At 47.9% G+C, this 16996-nt stretch overlaps 1 protein-coding gene across 6 annotated transcripts in view; it reads right to left on the reverse strand.

The window, feature by feature from the left end:
* Window positions 1-16996, reverse strand: part of cut (homeobox protein, cut) — a 128398-nt gene that overhangs the window by 60786 nt on the left and 50616 nt on the right. For all 6 annotated transcript variants that reach the window (XM_043418845.1, XM_043418850.1, XM_043418846.1 and 3 more), the window contains exon 3: window positions 11074-11262. In XM_043418845.1, the coding sequence (XP_043274780.1) occupies window positions 11074-11262 (189 nt within the window). The remainder of the gene's footprint in view (window positions 1-11073; window positions 11263-16996) is intronic.

Genomic DNA, 16996 nt, shown 5'->3' on the forward strand with positions numbered 1-16996 from the left:
CCTTTCCAACCCTTCGATTCTCGTGGATCTCCTCCCTGCTCGCGTCGCACAGATGGCCCGTTTCTCTCCTCGTACAAGACCGGAATATAATGGAGTAAAATTTATACGAGTCTCATATCGGCACGATAAAAAGACAGACAGTCGAGCAGACGTCACAAAGGAAGGATTAATTTTAAATATCATATACTTGCGCCGTTGCCGGAGACTAAAAAGTGGAAGCTTTCGCGTTAAAAATGAAAAATAATAAAAAAAGAACGGTTAAGGGGGAAAGAGAAAGAGCGCGTGTGAGGGGAAGTGTGCGGTATGAGTTCTGCGGAGTCGCGAAACCTCCGGGGGAGGCTTAAAAGTGACGCTTCTCTCGCGAAAGGCTTCGACGAGGATTTTAAAATGTTGGTGGAAGCTGAGAACGCGCGGGATGCGCGGAGGAAGGAAGCGATCGGGGCTCGCTGGATGGACGAAAATTCTTCGAATATTTTCATCTCCTCGTAAAGAGAGAAAAAATCGTTTTATTCCTTTGTCTCAATTCGATATCGTTACGAATTTTCCTGCACAAACTTAGCTCTTCGAACTGCAGCTCGTGAATCAGAAATAAATAATGTGAGGGACTCGCACAATGAAAATAATCCACGTTCCCTGGATATATCAAAGCCCCCCGCGACTTTGAGAAATGAGTGATGTCAAAATGGCAGGCCACCCGCGCGAATCGGCCAATCTTGACGTTAAGCCAAAAGACGTTTTCTTCTCTGTGTATATTCGAATTGCTGACTCTTCGGGGGAGGGTGAGAAGATTTTCGATGAGATATTTGCATACCGAATTCTTGCGAAATTTTCATCACGCGCCAATAGACATTCCCCGACTCACCGACCACATTTGCAATAAAATATTCCCCGGTGCACTCGAATTGTAATTGAACTTTTGCGACAGAAAAAACGTTTGAATTTTTTCTACAAAAGCATCAACTTATCGGCTGTAACGAGAGGCCCGATTAATTGAGTATCGTCCAATGATTTATCGCAATCTCCGCGCTGCCCAGCATTCCGCGAGCGTTGCTCGAGAAGCAACTAAAAATGTTTAATCACTGCTCATCCTCCTCCGAGTATTTATTCATAAATATATGAATATATAAAACGTTTCCATGTCGCTTCGCAGTTCGTACGAGCAAAAGTTCAAACGGTGAAGTCGAGTCAAAACGGAAGCCGGAGGAGAATGGCATCAGCAGCAGCGCCGAGTCGTCGACCAGACGGCGTTTCAGCTTAATCACGTCGGTGGAAAAACGGAGATAATCCCCGTTCGGGGGGTCTCTTACTCTTTCTCTTCTTCTTCGTCTTCGTTTCCTCGTCCGGATGGGAGAGACTCGTGTGCGACTGTGTAAAGAAGGTGGCTCGCTGGTCAGAGCGCTCGGAAGTTTCCTCGCACGTGTACATTCTCGTGCAAACCCTCCGAGTGTCTGAATATATCTCGTGGAAGCTGCTGACATTACGCGCTTCATCTCATGATCCACGAGGGATACGAACGAGCGAAACTTTATGAGCGACCGAAAGCGAGCAGTTTCTTGCCAAAGATCCGTTCTCGAGAGCCCTCGTGTCTCTAAAAACATTAGAATCTTTTGTTGCTCCTTTAAATCCTTAGATAAGCGAGGCCTGGAGGAAAATTCGAGTGGCGGTGGAGGATGAAGAGAGCAAAAAAGTCTTCATCGAACGGTGGATATCGGATCCACTAATTAGAGGCTTTTCAAACATTCGGTCAGACGGAAATGAGAGTTATGTGTATATACCGAAGGTAGGAATCATGCGGAGATATATGGATACGTGGGGGGATGCGTGCGTGGCTGGAAAGAACAGCTCACGGAAACTCGTTGAATCGGACTCCTCAGCATCCCCGGTTTATTCTCATGTCGGCTCTCCTCCTCTTTCCCTTTTTCCGCAGAAAAAGAGAGGCTTTTACTCTTGGCTTATGAGAGTAAGACCGTATGCGGAGGTAAAATGCTGGGAGGTGGGGCGAGCGAGCGAGGATTGATATTAGCAGCGGAGCACACGGAATTTTTAACTAGCTTCTGATATCTCCCACCCCTTTTTCCCCTTGCGCATTTGGGAGCTGCGTTCTCTCGAAAGTGAAACAGAAAAGTTATGAATCTAATTTCCAACGGGTCCGTATACATCTGTGCGCGTCTCTCTCTCTCCTTTTTTCCGTCCCCCATTTTTCTCTCTCGCGATCGTGTATCGCGTAACGTTTTCTCGACACAAGCTTGTTCTCCGGCTTTCGCCACCGGGGCGGAGATCGTATCCGTACGCGAAGATACGAATACGGACAACGAATGTGCTTTTTTTGTGCATCCCTTTCACGAGGGATGCGAGGAGAGTTTTTCTCGTACACCCCGAACGTTGCGTGAATATACGCCATGTACGTAGCTCCCCGTCGACCACTTCGTTAGCTATTTTTTATCTCCGAAGGCAAAAAGAGAGAGAGGGGGGAAAGAGATTCGTGAAAGTGTACGAGCGCTGAAGGAAAGAAGAAAAATTAATTTCGAGATTCGCGTTGTGCGTCGAACCCGGTGCTGCTGCTTGTTTGCCCTTCTTTCCCTCGTGCACATACGTAAAACTCGTTTATCCTCGGTCTTGACTTCAATTGCATTCGCTGTCTTATCATTTATATGCGTTTGGTGTACGGACAGACGAAGTGGGAAGGGCCAGCAAGAGGATTGGATTTACGTGGAAATTTATATATTCATCGAGTCCATAATGAGATGAGAACTTTTATCGCTCCTCGCGCTTTCCATCTACACGTACGAATAATATCTCTGTATGGATGTATGCAGAGTAACGTACTTTAGGTGCTTTTCAATTCAAACTTTTCGTCGAACAATATTTTTTGTGAGGCTTCGAGAGCCCCCGCTCGCTATTGGAATCCCGTACAGAACTCTTTTCTCATTTTTGTCCTCTCAATTCGACTATTGTACCGCATCGTTCTCTTCGTTTCCTGCGACAGTTTTATGTACGTGTACTCCCGTATAAATATATATGTGCTCGCGAAACGACTCGAGAAAGGATATGAAGAGTGGCAGGTCGTCACGAAGCCCGAACTCGTCACGATAAACCGCGTTGTCATACACGTGCATGCATTCGTATTACGTTTCAATAAATCTTGCCGATTAATTGTTCGCGGTTACTTCAGCCTGGATTTATGTAAAAGTTGTAAACGTAAGAAATCCGGTAGAATAATCAGTCAAGAGGGGGAAAAGGAAGAGCGCAGGAGTCCAATTTCACTGGGAGCAAAAATGTTTCTCGTATTTTATAAACGTGTACTTTGATTTTATTCGATCGCCCACTTCTCCTCATTCCTCCTCTCTATAAATGCGGTAGATTTTTCCATACCCACGGAAACGGCATCTACGAACGGAGTGGAAAAGAGGCGGCCGCGTCAATGGGGCGATTATGAGATCGATTTTCGTTCGAAAAGCGTGGCTCGGCAGCGAGAACTTTGGTTGATTTAAAGCACGGATTATCCGAGCACATTCTACCGCACTTGCACCCCCTTTTCAGGGGGAAAGAGCCTGCAAGGGGAGGGTGTAAACGCGCTGCGAGTGGGACGCAGCGGCGGGGGCTCTTCGAACGGAGACCTGCGCGTGTGAATAAATATTGATACACGCATTTTTGTTCGGTTACTTAAATTTCCGTGGGCGGAGAAGCCCACGGGTGGAGAGTCGTCCGCGGAAGCTTTTCTCGGCGCGGAACTTAAGTGAATTCTCATGATTTTGGTTCTAATTATTAATGTTCCCGCGATTACGCGTCAACGACGCCGCGGACGTCGCGCACTCGTTCGGTTTCTGCTGCTCCGTTCAGCTCCCACAAAAACGGTGTTGCGCGCGACAGAGAATATTCATTTTCATCCGAAAGCGAAGAAGCGAGCGCGGATATTTTTTCCCCCATTGTTAAAGGCGCAGGAATGAATATCCACGAATATTCTCGTGCGTATAATGTGCCCGGATATAATGAAATAGCGAGGGGTAATGTGGGGAAAAATGAGAAATCTGGATTCCGCGAAAGCCACTCGTTTGCTTCAGGATCCTCTTGGACGTCGAGATAGAGGACTCGAGCTATATTTCACATGTCTGTACGATTGTTGGCGTAGGATGGTGCGGATACGAATAGGATTCATGGAGGAAGCCGGAGCGAGGTATTACAGACGCAATTTCGGGAGTTACAGCACGAGGACGAGCAACGCTTGAGTGCGAGAAATTGTGAGTGGAAGAGAAAGGGCTGGTCCAGATATATTTACGAATATATCCGTACGAGTGTGCGCGGCTGTACGGTTTTATAAAAGTGTGTACGAGCCTGATGCAGAGATATATAGGAAAACGGGGTGCTTGGGTGGACGCGAGGAGCTGCCACCATCCCCATTAAAAAAAAAAGAAAGAAAAAAAAAAGAAAAATGACCGAAGCATCTCCATGCCCATTCTACTTCCGGTGAATAGCCGAGAGTTATTCTCCCTACGCCGAGCTTCTATATTTTGTTCTACACTTGAAACTTACGAAATGAATATCTAACGATATTGGCTCTCCCTGCACAAGCTTCGTGGATTTCTCGACTCCTCCTACACATATTAATGTGTATAAACGGATGGACCACCCATAGCCACATGGCAGATTCCACCGAGCACACACACACACTCTCTCTCTCTCAGTTTTCGTTCCTCCGCACATTTCTACCCACGTCATTTTCGCTCGAGTGCAAATATTTCCTGCTTTTCGGCTTGGCCCTCCGTAACCCTTCGCCACACTGCTTATGGCTATTGTTCAAGTACGTATAGCTTCTGATGCGGGAGCCGGAAGCTCCCGATTCCCGTGATGTATCACACGTGGGCCAGGCTCAGGCTTTTCATCATTTCGGCAATTTCTCATTCGTTATTTAGTATTTGTTCAACGCGTGAAGTTCGAGGCTCGATAGACGCGATAAGAAATCGATGAGTTTTTAATGCTCTTTCAGAAGATTGCTCTCGACCGGGGAATCCGTCGCCGGAAACTCCATGAGAAAAGACCGGATTCGTGGCTCCGAAAACGCCCACGTACTCAGCTCATTCGACAGGGGTGACAGGCTGTATAAATAGTCGAATTCCCGAAGATACGTCCGCTTCTTAAGGGGCCCTCGTTAGAAACGAGCGCGGAGCAAGAAACGGGTGAAAGACGCTAGTGACAAACGACAACTCGTGAAACACAAGTACACCAGCGCTGCCGGTGTGCGCGTGTGTGGGAATGCGCGTACGAGAAAGTGTGCGCTCGTCGCGTAGGCTGAATCTGGGTCGGGAGCGAGCGAGGGTACGTTGATTTTGTTCAGTTTTTTTTATTTTTTTTATTTCGTGCTTCCTTTTTGTTTTCTCATTCCCAAAGTCCCGCGTCAAATTTAACGCGTCTCGAAACGATATTAATGTCACGTTCAATTTTGAGGATAAGTAATGTCTAAATAACGAAACGGAAAAAACGGTAAGACCGATCAGCGGCGATAAGTACACAGAACGAAAGGCGGTACGTAAATTCGAGGGTAAATCTGGCCGAGACGCACTGATAACCGAGCATCAGATAATGCGGGCCCAATAATAACGACGATCTTCAAAGTGTAACACCGTCGAGTTGCCTCTTCGTCTCAATGTATTTTTAAACGATCATACTGAACGTGCTCCCAGCAGGGTTCGATCGAAAAAGACAAAATTGGCTCAACATTTTTGACTTCCAAGTCTCCGGAAATTTTTTCGATTCCTCTCAATCCCCGGGGTCGCCATTGACGAAGGAAGTTGAACGAATAAGAGCTGAAAGTACTCGACGACCGGGCGCGTAACGAGAAGCTCGTGGGTATAATTGGCCAAACTTTTGTAATTCATAACTCCTGCAAAATCCGCATCGAATCAAAAAGTTTTCGCGAACTTTTCGACTCTAGATTTAGTCCTGGATGTATAACGTAACCGGGTTAACCTTCAACTCTGGAACTTTGGAATTAGTAACGTCAGTCGCGGTTATTAAGAGCCTCAAAGACGCGCGCTCGCGCGACGTTATTGTGCCACGTACATCCTCCTTTCGAGTACGCATTTCGCCACGATTCTCGCATGATTCCTCGTATCGCCTCTTCCGATAGCTCCTTATCGCTTAATTATCAGCAAATCTTTCGTATCAGTCGAGGTAAATATGGTAATGCCTATACGTATCGTTAATATCAACATAACCGGTGATGCCATACCGCGTTATTGGCGTTACCATTATCGTAGCATCACCAGAAATGTCAGTTACGATAAACTGCTGCGTAGAAAACCACTGTTGAAGCTGAAAACCAGTCGTTAAATTGGTCAAATTTTCCAAAAAATTCGATGAAGGAAGGTCTCGAGGTTAACTTTGTTCGAACGGGAGGATCGGATTGGAAAATATTGGTGAGAATATGATGATCGGTGCAGGAAGAGCGCAGGGAAAAGAGGAGAATTTTCGCATTGGAAAGCACACCCGCGCTCTTGTAGCAGTTATTTCTTGACCCTTAGGCTCGCGCGCTATTCTCTCTTGGCCTCTCCATCCGAGTTTCCGTCTTCTTCGCTCGTCGTCGCCTTCTCTCTATCTTTTTCCATCTTTCTTAGCCGCGGATTCGTTGCTCTTTCGCGGTACATTAGCCAACGTGTTTTGAAACACTCGGCTCGCGTATTTGTGTTGGCACCCGAGTCATCGGTCTCTCTTTCATCTCTATACGATGTGTCTCTTCCTTTGTGGATCTGTGGAGGATCGTACGAGCACAGTTTGCGGAGCGTTCACAGATCCATTTCGCTTGTAGTGTACAGAAAGTGCATAAATGCACGTGCGTGTCTATATCACTCGGACTTTATTCCTTTTCCTCTTTTTTTCCCCGTTGAACATTTAGTCCGCGCTGGCTCTTCGTGAACGGAAAGTGATCTTGCACTCGTCATCGTCTCCCAGCAGCTTGCTCTTATTTTCGCCCTCGAAGATGCTAATTTGCGGCATGATATCTTTCGGTACATCCCGCGTGAGTCATTCAACCCTGTCACACGCGGGCGTCGCGCTCGGGAATTCAAAGATGAAAGCGATCCTCTTCTCACCAGCTTCAAAGAACAATTTTTCCATGTTTTTTCGATTCGAGGACATGATCGAAGGCGCGCGAGCATCGTAACTAAATATAGGGAGAGCTCGAGATTTTATGTGCGATCAGGAGGCACGATGGCAGTTGGATAATCGATTTATGGGCGCACCGCACCACCAACGAATATTCGAATAATCTCGATTTCAAAAACCGGATTAAATAAAGTAACAAACACAAATAAATCTGTTTAATCTGTTAGCGGAGGAGAGAACAAACAGGTGGAAAGGCGGCTAACGAAATCCACGACAAACACCAATGGGTTACGTGATAATTCAGCTCGTTACGTTGCGCGGGTGTGAGTAAATATCGCAAAAAATTAGCCCACTTGAGAGGGAGAGAGCAATAAAAAAATGCTTGTGTCAACGCTGCGCTCTCGATTCGGAGGGAACGTGTTCGGCACGTGGGATATCCGCGTGTATAAACCGCCGTCCAAGAGTGTGATTCTGTCGAAAGTGTTTAAAAGATTTATTCTTTCAGGAACGTTATCTCGCCGGGTGCAAACAGTGACGCGGTTGAACAGCGCGCTCGATGCTGCGAGGAAATATTCTTATTCTTTCTCATCGATAGGCGCGCACGCGCGTTTATCTGGCGTCATTTGTTATTTGTATCTCTCTTCATTAATCATTTTATTCGGAATTTACTGTTCGTCGCGCGAATAAGGAAAACGCGGACGATGCTTTCGTCGGGTTTTCCAGGTTCGGCCTCGACGTTTTTCGCTCGCGCCCGGTCTATCGATATCCCAGGATATTCCTCAAACGAGCTCGCAGCGGCTTTTCAGAACTTTAATTGCATTGACTAACGTCCTGCTTGCGGAAATTTGTCTACAGTTATTTCTTTTTTCAACGCACACTATCTCTGTATTCGCCCAGACGCACACGCACGTATCGCCGGAAGCTAAAGCTATGGCCATCGGTCTGGACCAAAGCGACACCGCGTTATCTCGTCCCTTTATCAATTACTTACTATATACGTTTCACTCGACGTTTTTTTCCGCATATCATTATTATCGCTGTGTTAACACGTGTGACAAAAAGGCAGAATGCGGTTTCCTGCATATGCCCGAATATGCGGCAGCATCCTGTCGAGCGAACTTTCATCCACGCCGCATTTCTATGTTGTAATCCTCATTTCTTTCGTACTCTTCAAAAGCTCTCGTCATATTGTCGCGGTCGAACTAATGCCATGCACGATCGAGTGGCGCGATGCTCCTTTTTCATCGTCTTCTTCCCCGTCCACTCGATATCGCACTCTGCCAATCATTTTGGTTCGCTGGAATACGAGCGGTGTTCGGGGAGGAGAAGCGAGATGAAAAGACAGTGAGAAGATGAAATTTGTACTTTGTGTCCTCGAGCATGGAAATCGTTATCGAACTCTCGCCCGCTCTCGAATCCCTTTGACGTTTTGTCTTTGACGAATTATTATTGATGATAAGGACGACGAGAGGAGAATAAAAGCGATCGAGTTTTTGTCCCCGTTGATTTTTTCTCCCTCCGCGTTAGAGCAACACGGTCAATGGATTCTCGATAAAGACATTTTGTCAGAGTGAATTTTTGTTGAGATCTCACCACCCGGTGAAACCCCACCGACCAAGCGACGACGCTTTTCTGCCTCGAGAGAGCGATCGAGGAGCCCGCGAAAGGAGTGGGAACGGGCTGGATAAAGAGGGTGTTCTGGACGATGGGACTGAGAGAATTCGCGATTATCGGCTTTGGGATTACAAAACACCAGAGGACGCGAAGCCATCGCGAACAAACGATTTTCAGCTCTCTATCTTAAGAGTCGCGGGCTTGATTTTCACTCACTCATTTCTACACTAGTCTGTATATAAAGACTGTACACAATGTTACGTTGGATCAAGAGGGTGCGAGTTTCGTTATTGGTTTCAAGGAGAATACTTATTGAACCTTAAGCGTCTCGCTTCCTTCTGCTTCTCCATTTTTTCTTTTCGTTTGTTATCACATCCCCTTGTTCTTACTTCCACTTGAAATGACGCGACGAGCTCTCCGTTTTGACGATACTTTTTTTCTCCCTCCTCTTCATCTTCTCTTTTTCCTCGCTCTTTACTGCCGCCGCTGCTGTGATCTCCTCCACTAAATATACTCTTCAAGTCGTACAAATTACAATCCCACCGACTCTCGCAGCTTCTTCAGATATCTTGGCTTTTCTACCGCACCTCGCTCTTGCTCCATCGCCCCCCGCAACCTGCTCTTCTTCTCCTCGACACCTTGCGCCAAAGATTTTTACGGCCTCGGTCCGGTGAGAAGGGCTTTATCGTAACGAGCCCGAGTGCAAGGCTCTGATAAAAGCCGAAACGTGCGAGCCTCTCCTGAGTCCACTTGCGGGCTCAAAAGACCGAGCACATTATGAAAAATCCATTCGTTCTACGCTCATGATTTTTCCGTTCCGACAGAGCGAGCATCGACTTTGGTTAGTCTTGCGAGTCGTCGGTTTTCGATAATCATTAACTTCGTTTTTTCGTTGGCCCACCGAGAGAGAGAGAGTTGGCGAATTTGAAAATTTGGTTGTCGAGTGTTGGCGGAGAGCGTGAACGAGAGAAGGTTCAATGATAATAAAAGGCCGTAGGAGCGACCGCGGGGCTTAGAATTCTTGGGTTTAACGAGTACACATACGCTCGCGTGAGCAGAAACGAGGAAGACGTTGCGAAATGAACGAAGAGGGAGCACTTGGCGGGAGAAACCTACACTATAGTCGAGCCGTATACACAGATTTATAAATGGTGCGCGTGTGTCAGTCTATTTATGCTGGACTATCGAACTCTCAGTTTAAATAAGCACGTTACATCGAAGTTAACTCTTTCGAGATGAACGAGACTCAATAAACCCATTTACCATTATCACAATAAACCAAGAGAAACCATTAAATTCTCTTTGAAGATCTCATTCTCCCTACTTTTTTTCCTCTCGCTCTGGCATTTAACGATCCCGAGAACCGCTGTACGGGCTTCTCCTTTTTTTCCTTGTTTTCTTTCTCTTCTTATTTCCTCGGGAATAAAAGGGAGAGAAACTCTGTCAAAACCGTTCGGATATCTATAAATAAAGCCGCAAAGGATTGAATGGAAAACGCGAAGGTTTTTAATCGACGGGATCCCCGCGCGTCGTAATGTCGAATTAATAGCAACACACGGTGTACCTCGCGGAGTATTGCGCTTTTGAGCAAACCTGCAGCATATGCGCACTGCTTCTTTATCCCACCTAGTCTGTTTCCGCTCGTTTTTCAATGATTTCGATTGCGAAAGCTGAACCCTCGTCGTCATCGAAGCGAAGCCCTTTTTCCACCGCTCACGAGTCGGCGGTACGCTCGTCCCGACGCTTCGGCCATTCGGTTCCAACTTTCGCGTAACACATTTTTTTTCGCGTATGAGTTTATACGCGGTTAATGGATGTACGCGCGCGCGCGCGCGCCAAGAGCGTGCACTCTCGTTACTTCACACTTTACACTCGTCGACCTCGCACTCTGCCCGGCCGCGAGGTCGAGGGTGTGAGATCCTACACGTGCTCAGCCCTTTTGTCTATACACGTCGAGTTTATATAGATCGGAGTGAGTCGCGGAGCGAGCTCTTTCCCTCACCGCTGCTGCTCCCGCTCAAGACCTACCCTGGCTTTCACCCTCTCGGGCTCTCTATACGTGCAACAGTTTAATGCCGGGGTACGTGTATGGAAGAGCCCAACGGCGAACTATTCATTCGGAAATGAATGACGAAGCCGAGCGCATGATTTAACCTCATCTACCTTCGCTCACTCGGCGGCTCGTAGAGCGCGAGAGTAAAAACGTGCATGCACGCATCAATTAACACCGAATATCGTTGCATCCGCGATGCATCGGATTCTCCGTGTTTCGAGTCCGCGGTTTCGGGATTTATCTTCCCGCGCGAGGGATTTATTCTTCGCAAAGTGCTACATCGTTGAATGATAACTTGAAAGACCAACCTCTTTGTCCCTGGTTTGAAGCTCTTGTTCGAGCGTGTTGTTCGGAGTTCTCCTCGGATTGCTCGAGTCGTGATCCCCGCTTTGGGCATTTTGGGACTGTTGCTGTCCCTCAGTCTTGATACCTCGGTCGCTCAGCGCGGCGAGCTTCTCCTTCAACGTCGTCACCTCCTTCTCGGCCAGCATCGCCCTCTGGAGCAATAAAATAAAACGGAATTTAATGTTGGTCAACGTTTTGTATAAATCTCTTTGAAATTCGTTCGATAGAGACTCGAGTTTTATGCTTTTTCCTCGCATTTCGAACGGGAATCGACTCGTACGTGCGATTCGACGCGGTTCTACATTAGTACAAGCTTTCGATACGGCAATTTTACAATGGCGCTACAGTGCTTTTACAATGAGAGCTCACACACGCACGCCTCAAAGACTTTGGAAACGTTTATGCTCAGAATTTATAGCTAATAGGGCGCCGATACGGGAGTGAGGCCAATCGCGAGTCGAAATAGCATTCCGCGACTGGCTCCGATAGCAGAAAGACCGGTGAGTTTCTTGCTCGTGGTAGAAGGTCGTACGAGTATTCGCGAATGTGTGCAAAGAGCGACGAGGATTTTGAATAATCGTGCGGAGAGGTATATGCGACGCGTTGAGCTGCGTGCAAACAATATCAACGTGTCCAATTGCTCGTAACTCGAATCTCTAAATTTTCGGCGAAATTTCTCTCCCCCTGGCGTTCCTTCGTCGCGAGACGATCGTTAAGTTCGCAGAGAGAGAGAGAGAGAAGCGTGAGACGTGAGAATCAATCAATTCCGCCGTGCGGCGAGCCTAATTTCGAGGATATATAGCAAAACGACTGTTTGCTGTTCTCGTCGGGACCGAAAACTCGGAACATTCTCTTGCAACCTCGAACCGAGTCACGTAAAAATAGAAATGGAGGGTGCGAGCGAGTTTCTCGGAGTGTAAGATCGGAGACGTTCAAGAAAAACAAGCTTCCCGCGCAGATGCATTTTTGAGCGTTTATAATTGAAAAATAAAAAGCGATCGTCGATTCTCACGGATTCCAGAAAATCCAGGCCTTCTCGCATTCCGATTTGCACTCGCACATTTCGGGCATCGTTTTCGTGCGCCTTCGCCGGGATAAGTTGACCGGCTGAACTGGCAGAGTTATCGATCATTCGAAAGGATCAAACGGGTCACGCGATGCCAAACTCCGTAGTACAACCTGCGGGCGTACATCTTTTGGCCTCTATATACGTTAATGTCACTACGGCGGGGGGTTGGAAGTGAGTGGCGAGCGCGAGCACACGTGATTACAATGGTAGTCCACATAGACATAGCGGAGTGGGAGTAGCGTGCGGAGTCGAGTCGGCGACTGGAGTACGGCTATATTATTGCGAGACTAATTGTCCTCGAGCAGGCTCTTGACAAAAGAAAGGCTAAATTCCCGATGCTTTGCCAGCCCGAATAAAAAGAAAAAATAAGAGAGAGAGAAAAAATATCGTTCTTTATAAAAAAAAGCATTAATACGTGTCGTGCGTCAAAGGAATAAATCCGGCGAGTTCGCCAATAGTCCCGCGCGTATCGTGAGATCCTCGTTGAAATAGAGGAAGAGATCGAAGGAGCCGATGAGAAGCGCGAGTCTACAGGAAACAACAAGAAGTGTAACAATGGCGAGATCGGTGCTGCTCGCACACGCGCGCACACCGTGCGAGGTTTTAGTTTCTGGGTTATACGCCAACCAGTATATAAATTATCTCACGTACACGAAACGTGTTGTACATTTATATACGCGTGTGTTCTGTACCTATAGTTGGATAAAAGACAATTCGCGGGTATAGTTATCTCGGCGATGTGTCCTATCGAGGCATTATATATCGATCGCCGGTTGAAACACACGAGTGCGGATGTACAGACAAAACCGAGCGCGCGGGGCCACCGGCAGGCCCGGAGAAGGAGAGCTTTCATGAATCATAGCCAATGTATAACGTGTGCGGTGATCGAAGAGACAGAGATATAGAGGATTATATGGGGCGATATATGGACAGGCAAAGTATAAGAGGTGAGAGAGACGCGATGAGAAACTGGTAGGCGGGCTTTAATATGAACGGTGTTGCGCCCCGAGTTTCACGATGGATTGAACGTGCATCGAATACATCATATATGTATATGCGCATCTATATTTATACCTTTGTATACGAAGACACTCGGGGATACATGTATATTTACATGCGCGTTTATGAACGATGTGTAAAGGCTGCTGCTGCTGCTGTTGCTGCTGCTGCTGCTGTTCAAAGACGCACGGAAGGATTGCTCCTCGCACGTAAAACACGACTCGATACGCCCTTACCGCTCTGCCGATCGCAGCATATGACACATATTTCACGTAAACTCGTACATTAATGACCCATTGTTTTCCACAAAAAGCCTTGACGATGTTATCGATAATTACGGAATGATACGGGATGTATAAATATAGGTGGTGCTGCTGGCTGCGGTATACATATTCGAAGCGATTTCTGACGTCGAGGAACGTATGAAGCGTACGGCGATTCCGGTGTCTTTGGTATAAAGAGACTCGCACGCAAACGACTACTATATTGATACGAAACGATCCACATCCTGTCCTAAGATCGTAAATATCTTTCAGATGTATTAAACCGACGAGCCATACCGGGAGATCGAAGTCTCCTCTGCTATACATTCGGAACTGTGTTATTTTCAGATCGGAAGATTAGCCGGTACAAGGATAAAAACGTGTCGTCAATTGCAGGCGATGTCGTCCCGCGGAGTCGTCTCGATACTTTGTCAAGAATAATAAAAGAAAAAAAATAAAAAGGAATAAAGTTAAGAAAGATCGAGGAAGCCCGCGAAGAACTCGAGGCGAGTGGACACGACGATGATTTCACTGTACCGAATTCGTGTATATAATTATTATAATTGACTCCAGATGCTGATTAATGCGTTGAACATATGTCGGGAATCGCGCTACGATACTCGTAGATCGTCGAATGCGATTGGTCGAACGAGCATGAGTTTCGAAACGACGTTTCGTTCTGATGGCGAAACGGGCCACGAAATATATAGATCTCAATAAGAAAGAGACCGAGGGAGGGGGACGAGAGAGAAAGAGAGAGAGAGAGAAAGTGAGAAGGCCACAGAAAAAACCCATGTGGTTGTCATTACGGACACGGAGACTGCAGTACGCCACAGTTGAGCGATGTTATCTCGATTCCTGCAGTTAATACGATATGTTATGTGCACTCGCGCCTATATGCAGATGCGATCAACAACGAGCCCGCTCCGCGTGTGCGTTGACGCTTTAATTAGTTCGTTTCTATTGTTGCGTCGCGGTATCGAAAAGCCTCGTTTACCGCGCTCGATAAATATCGATTTTTAATTCCATCTAACGAAGAAAGAAGAACGCGAGGCTGAAGTAAAATTTAGACAGGAGTGAAATACGCGAGCAAGATCTCGAAGACGGTTCCGTGATGCGAGTCATTACCCCGCGCGCGCTCATGAGAGTTATACGCTATTTTTCATAGGTAAATATATACGCGATGCTGGAGTAACGACTAGATCGAAGCTTGGCAAGAGAAGCCTAAGAAGTATTTGTGTGTACACGAATATCGTTTCTGAACAGCCTAACGTTTCTTCTCTGTTATTACGCGAGCAGGCTACTGCCACGAGGAAATTTAGCGTTGGCATAAACGCATGTCGCGAAGAATCGAACGCGCTCTCTGTCTTTCTTTCGTAGAGGAGTCGATCTACGCGATTGATTGGATCGTGAGCGTTGCTAGTGAAACTTCTCGAAAAGTACGTGTGCAAACAGAGACGCGAGATGAACCGCCCACACGTTTATGCGAGGGGGATATTTACGTGCGAGCGAATTTCCCAATCGATTATTGATTCGATCGTGTCGCTGTTTCGTCTCGCCGCTCGGAAATTGCAGGGAACGGGGGGCCCTCCCACGCCAAGAGGACGCCTCATCGGCACCCATCGGCCGTGGATTCTAAACGATCCGAGAAAGCGGCTGTTCAACGATTCGCAATGGGGCACCGAAAATTGGGGGCTTGCTCCGCGCAATGGCCCTCGGGGCAGCGATCGAAAAAATTGACAAAATGCAATGAGACTCCGGAGCAGAAGGCGCCGATCTACCGATCTCTAATCTCAGCACGGTGAAAATGATTTGGAAAAAATGGGAAATTTCGATGCTCCGCGAGGTTCACCGAAGCTCTTTTGGTAGCGACTCCGTCGACGAATAAACGAAGGATGAACCGAGACGAGAGGAGCGTGTGTCGCGGCTGCTTCCTTTTTTCATGCACAGCAGTAGCCCGGAGCGAGAGAAGCTGCGAAACTGCGAAGAAGTCAAGGCTGAGGATTTCCCACCGCGCGGGGTGCGGCCGATCCTTCTTGCCGGGCTCTTTTTATCGACGCACCGAGAACTTCCCGACGTCATACCATGCCCCCACCCACTCTCTTCGCTCCGTGGGTTTCTTCCTTGCCACCGTCTTTCTCGACGTGCCGCCCGAGAACAAGTACAATAAGAAAAAGACGAAGCGAAGCGAGGATGGAGAAAAATGAGAGAAATAAAAGGATCGACGCCCCAGCTATTTCTACAGATGCTACCAGCGATCGGAGCCCGAGAGTAGCTCTCCATGGGACTTTGTGTGGGTCTCCTCGTCAGGGCTGGATGCTGCGCGCATCAATCCATGTGTACGTCGACCTCGCATCGCAGCAGAGAACGCCAGAGAACCCGACGCCAAATTCCCACACGAACTTTCCTCGCCCACCCTCCCGCGCTTGTTTACACCACACGAAACTTGGTGATTCCCGTCCGATGGAGATGAGACACATCTTAAGTGCACATGAGAATAATCGATCAGTTGGCAAGCTCGTGGTCGTGGCTCATCGAGCCAGCCGAAGCTTCGGTTCTAACCGAACGTTCCCATCGCTCTAAACGTCCCGGATGAGTTTCTGCCCGTTTCGTTCTGCTCCGTCATACCGCGATGATGCCTCGAGATTCCTCTTTCTCCGCGGCGTCCAGGTCACCCTCGTCCCGACGTCTCGAGTATTTAGCCATCGCTCGAGATATACCCACGTCGCACACCCAGTGCGAGTCACAACTTCGCGATACTCCCGTGTGTCACACTCCTCTATTTACGCGCGTTCGTGCATGCGCTCGCCTCGCGATCTGTGTTGGTGCGAGTGTCATGTCGAGCATGCGACCAACAGCTGGCATACTCGCCGAGCGGATAGCGAGCCAGGGAGCGAGAGAGGAGCAGAGCAAAGAGCGACCGGGACGGAGAACGTCGGGGGAGAGAGAGAGAGCTTCGTGATCGTGCCTCGTCAAACGCTGAGCATTCTTTGTGAGCCGGGAACACTTCAAATAGACGTCCTTCTCCCGCCAGCTCGTGCGCGCTCCTCTCCTTATTTCCTTCAACTCAAAATCGTTTCTTTCTCGGCTTCGTCTACTCTGCCCCCCCGTACGTACTACTCCTTCGCGGACGTGTATTTGTACGCGATTACTGAGACGAGATTTCTTTCCGCGTGTATACACGATTGGCCGCACACTCGCCTCGCCGCCAAGAGGAAAAATATCCGGAGAGCTTCCGTCATATAACGAGGGGCTACCGGGAACCTGAACCGCAGGCGCGACAGCGACAACGGACGCGAGAGTCCAGGCAACTTCGACCAATTACTATCAACGCTCGTGCGAGCGCTATTCGATCGTAATTATTTATGGATTTTTCGGAATCCGCGCATACCCCGAGCCTCGCGGGATAAATTATCTTGGGAATATCCCCCGAGTGTGGTCTTGAACAACCAAATTCCTCGGGTCCGTGCACGACTCGCGCAAAAAACGAAGCCACAGCAGCCTGCATCTGCGCTGGCGAACACCATGAGTTTTGCTTAAAAACGGAGATCATCC

The sequence above is a fragment of the Venturia canescens genome, chromosome 5 (assembly GCF_019457755.1).
Source record: "Venturia canescens isolate UGA chromosome 5, ASM1945775v1, whole genome shotgun sequence".
Classification (NCBI taxonomy): Eukaryota; Metazoa; Arthropoda; class Insecta; order Hymenoptera; family Ichneumonidae; genus Venturia; species Venturia canescens.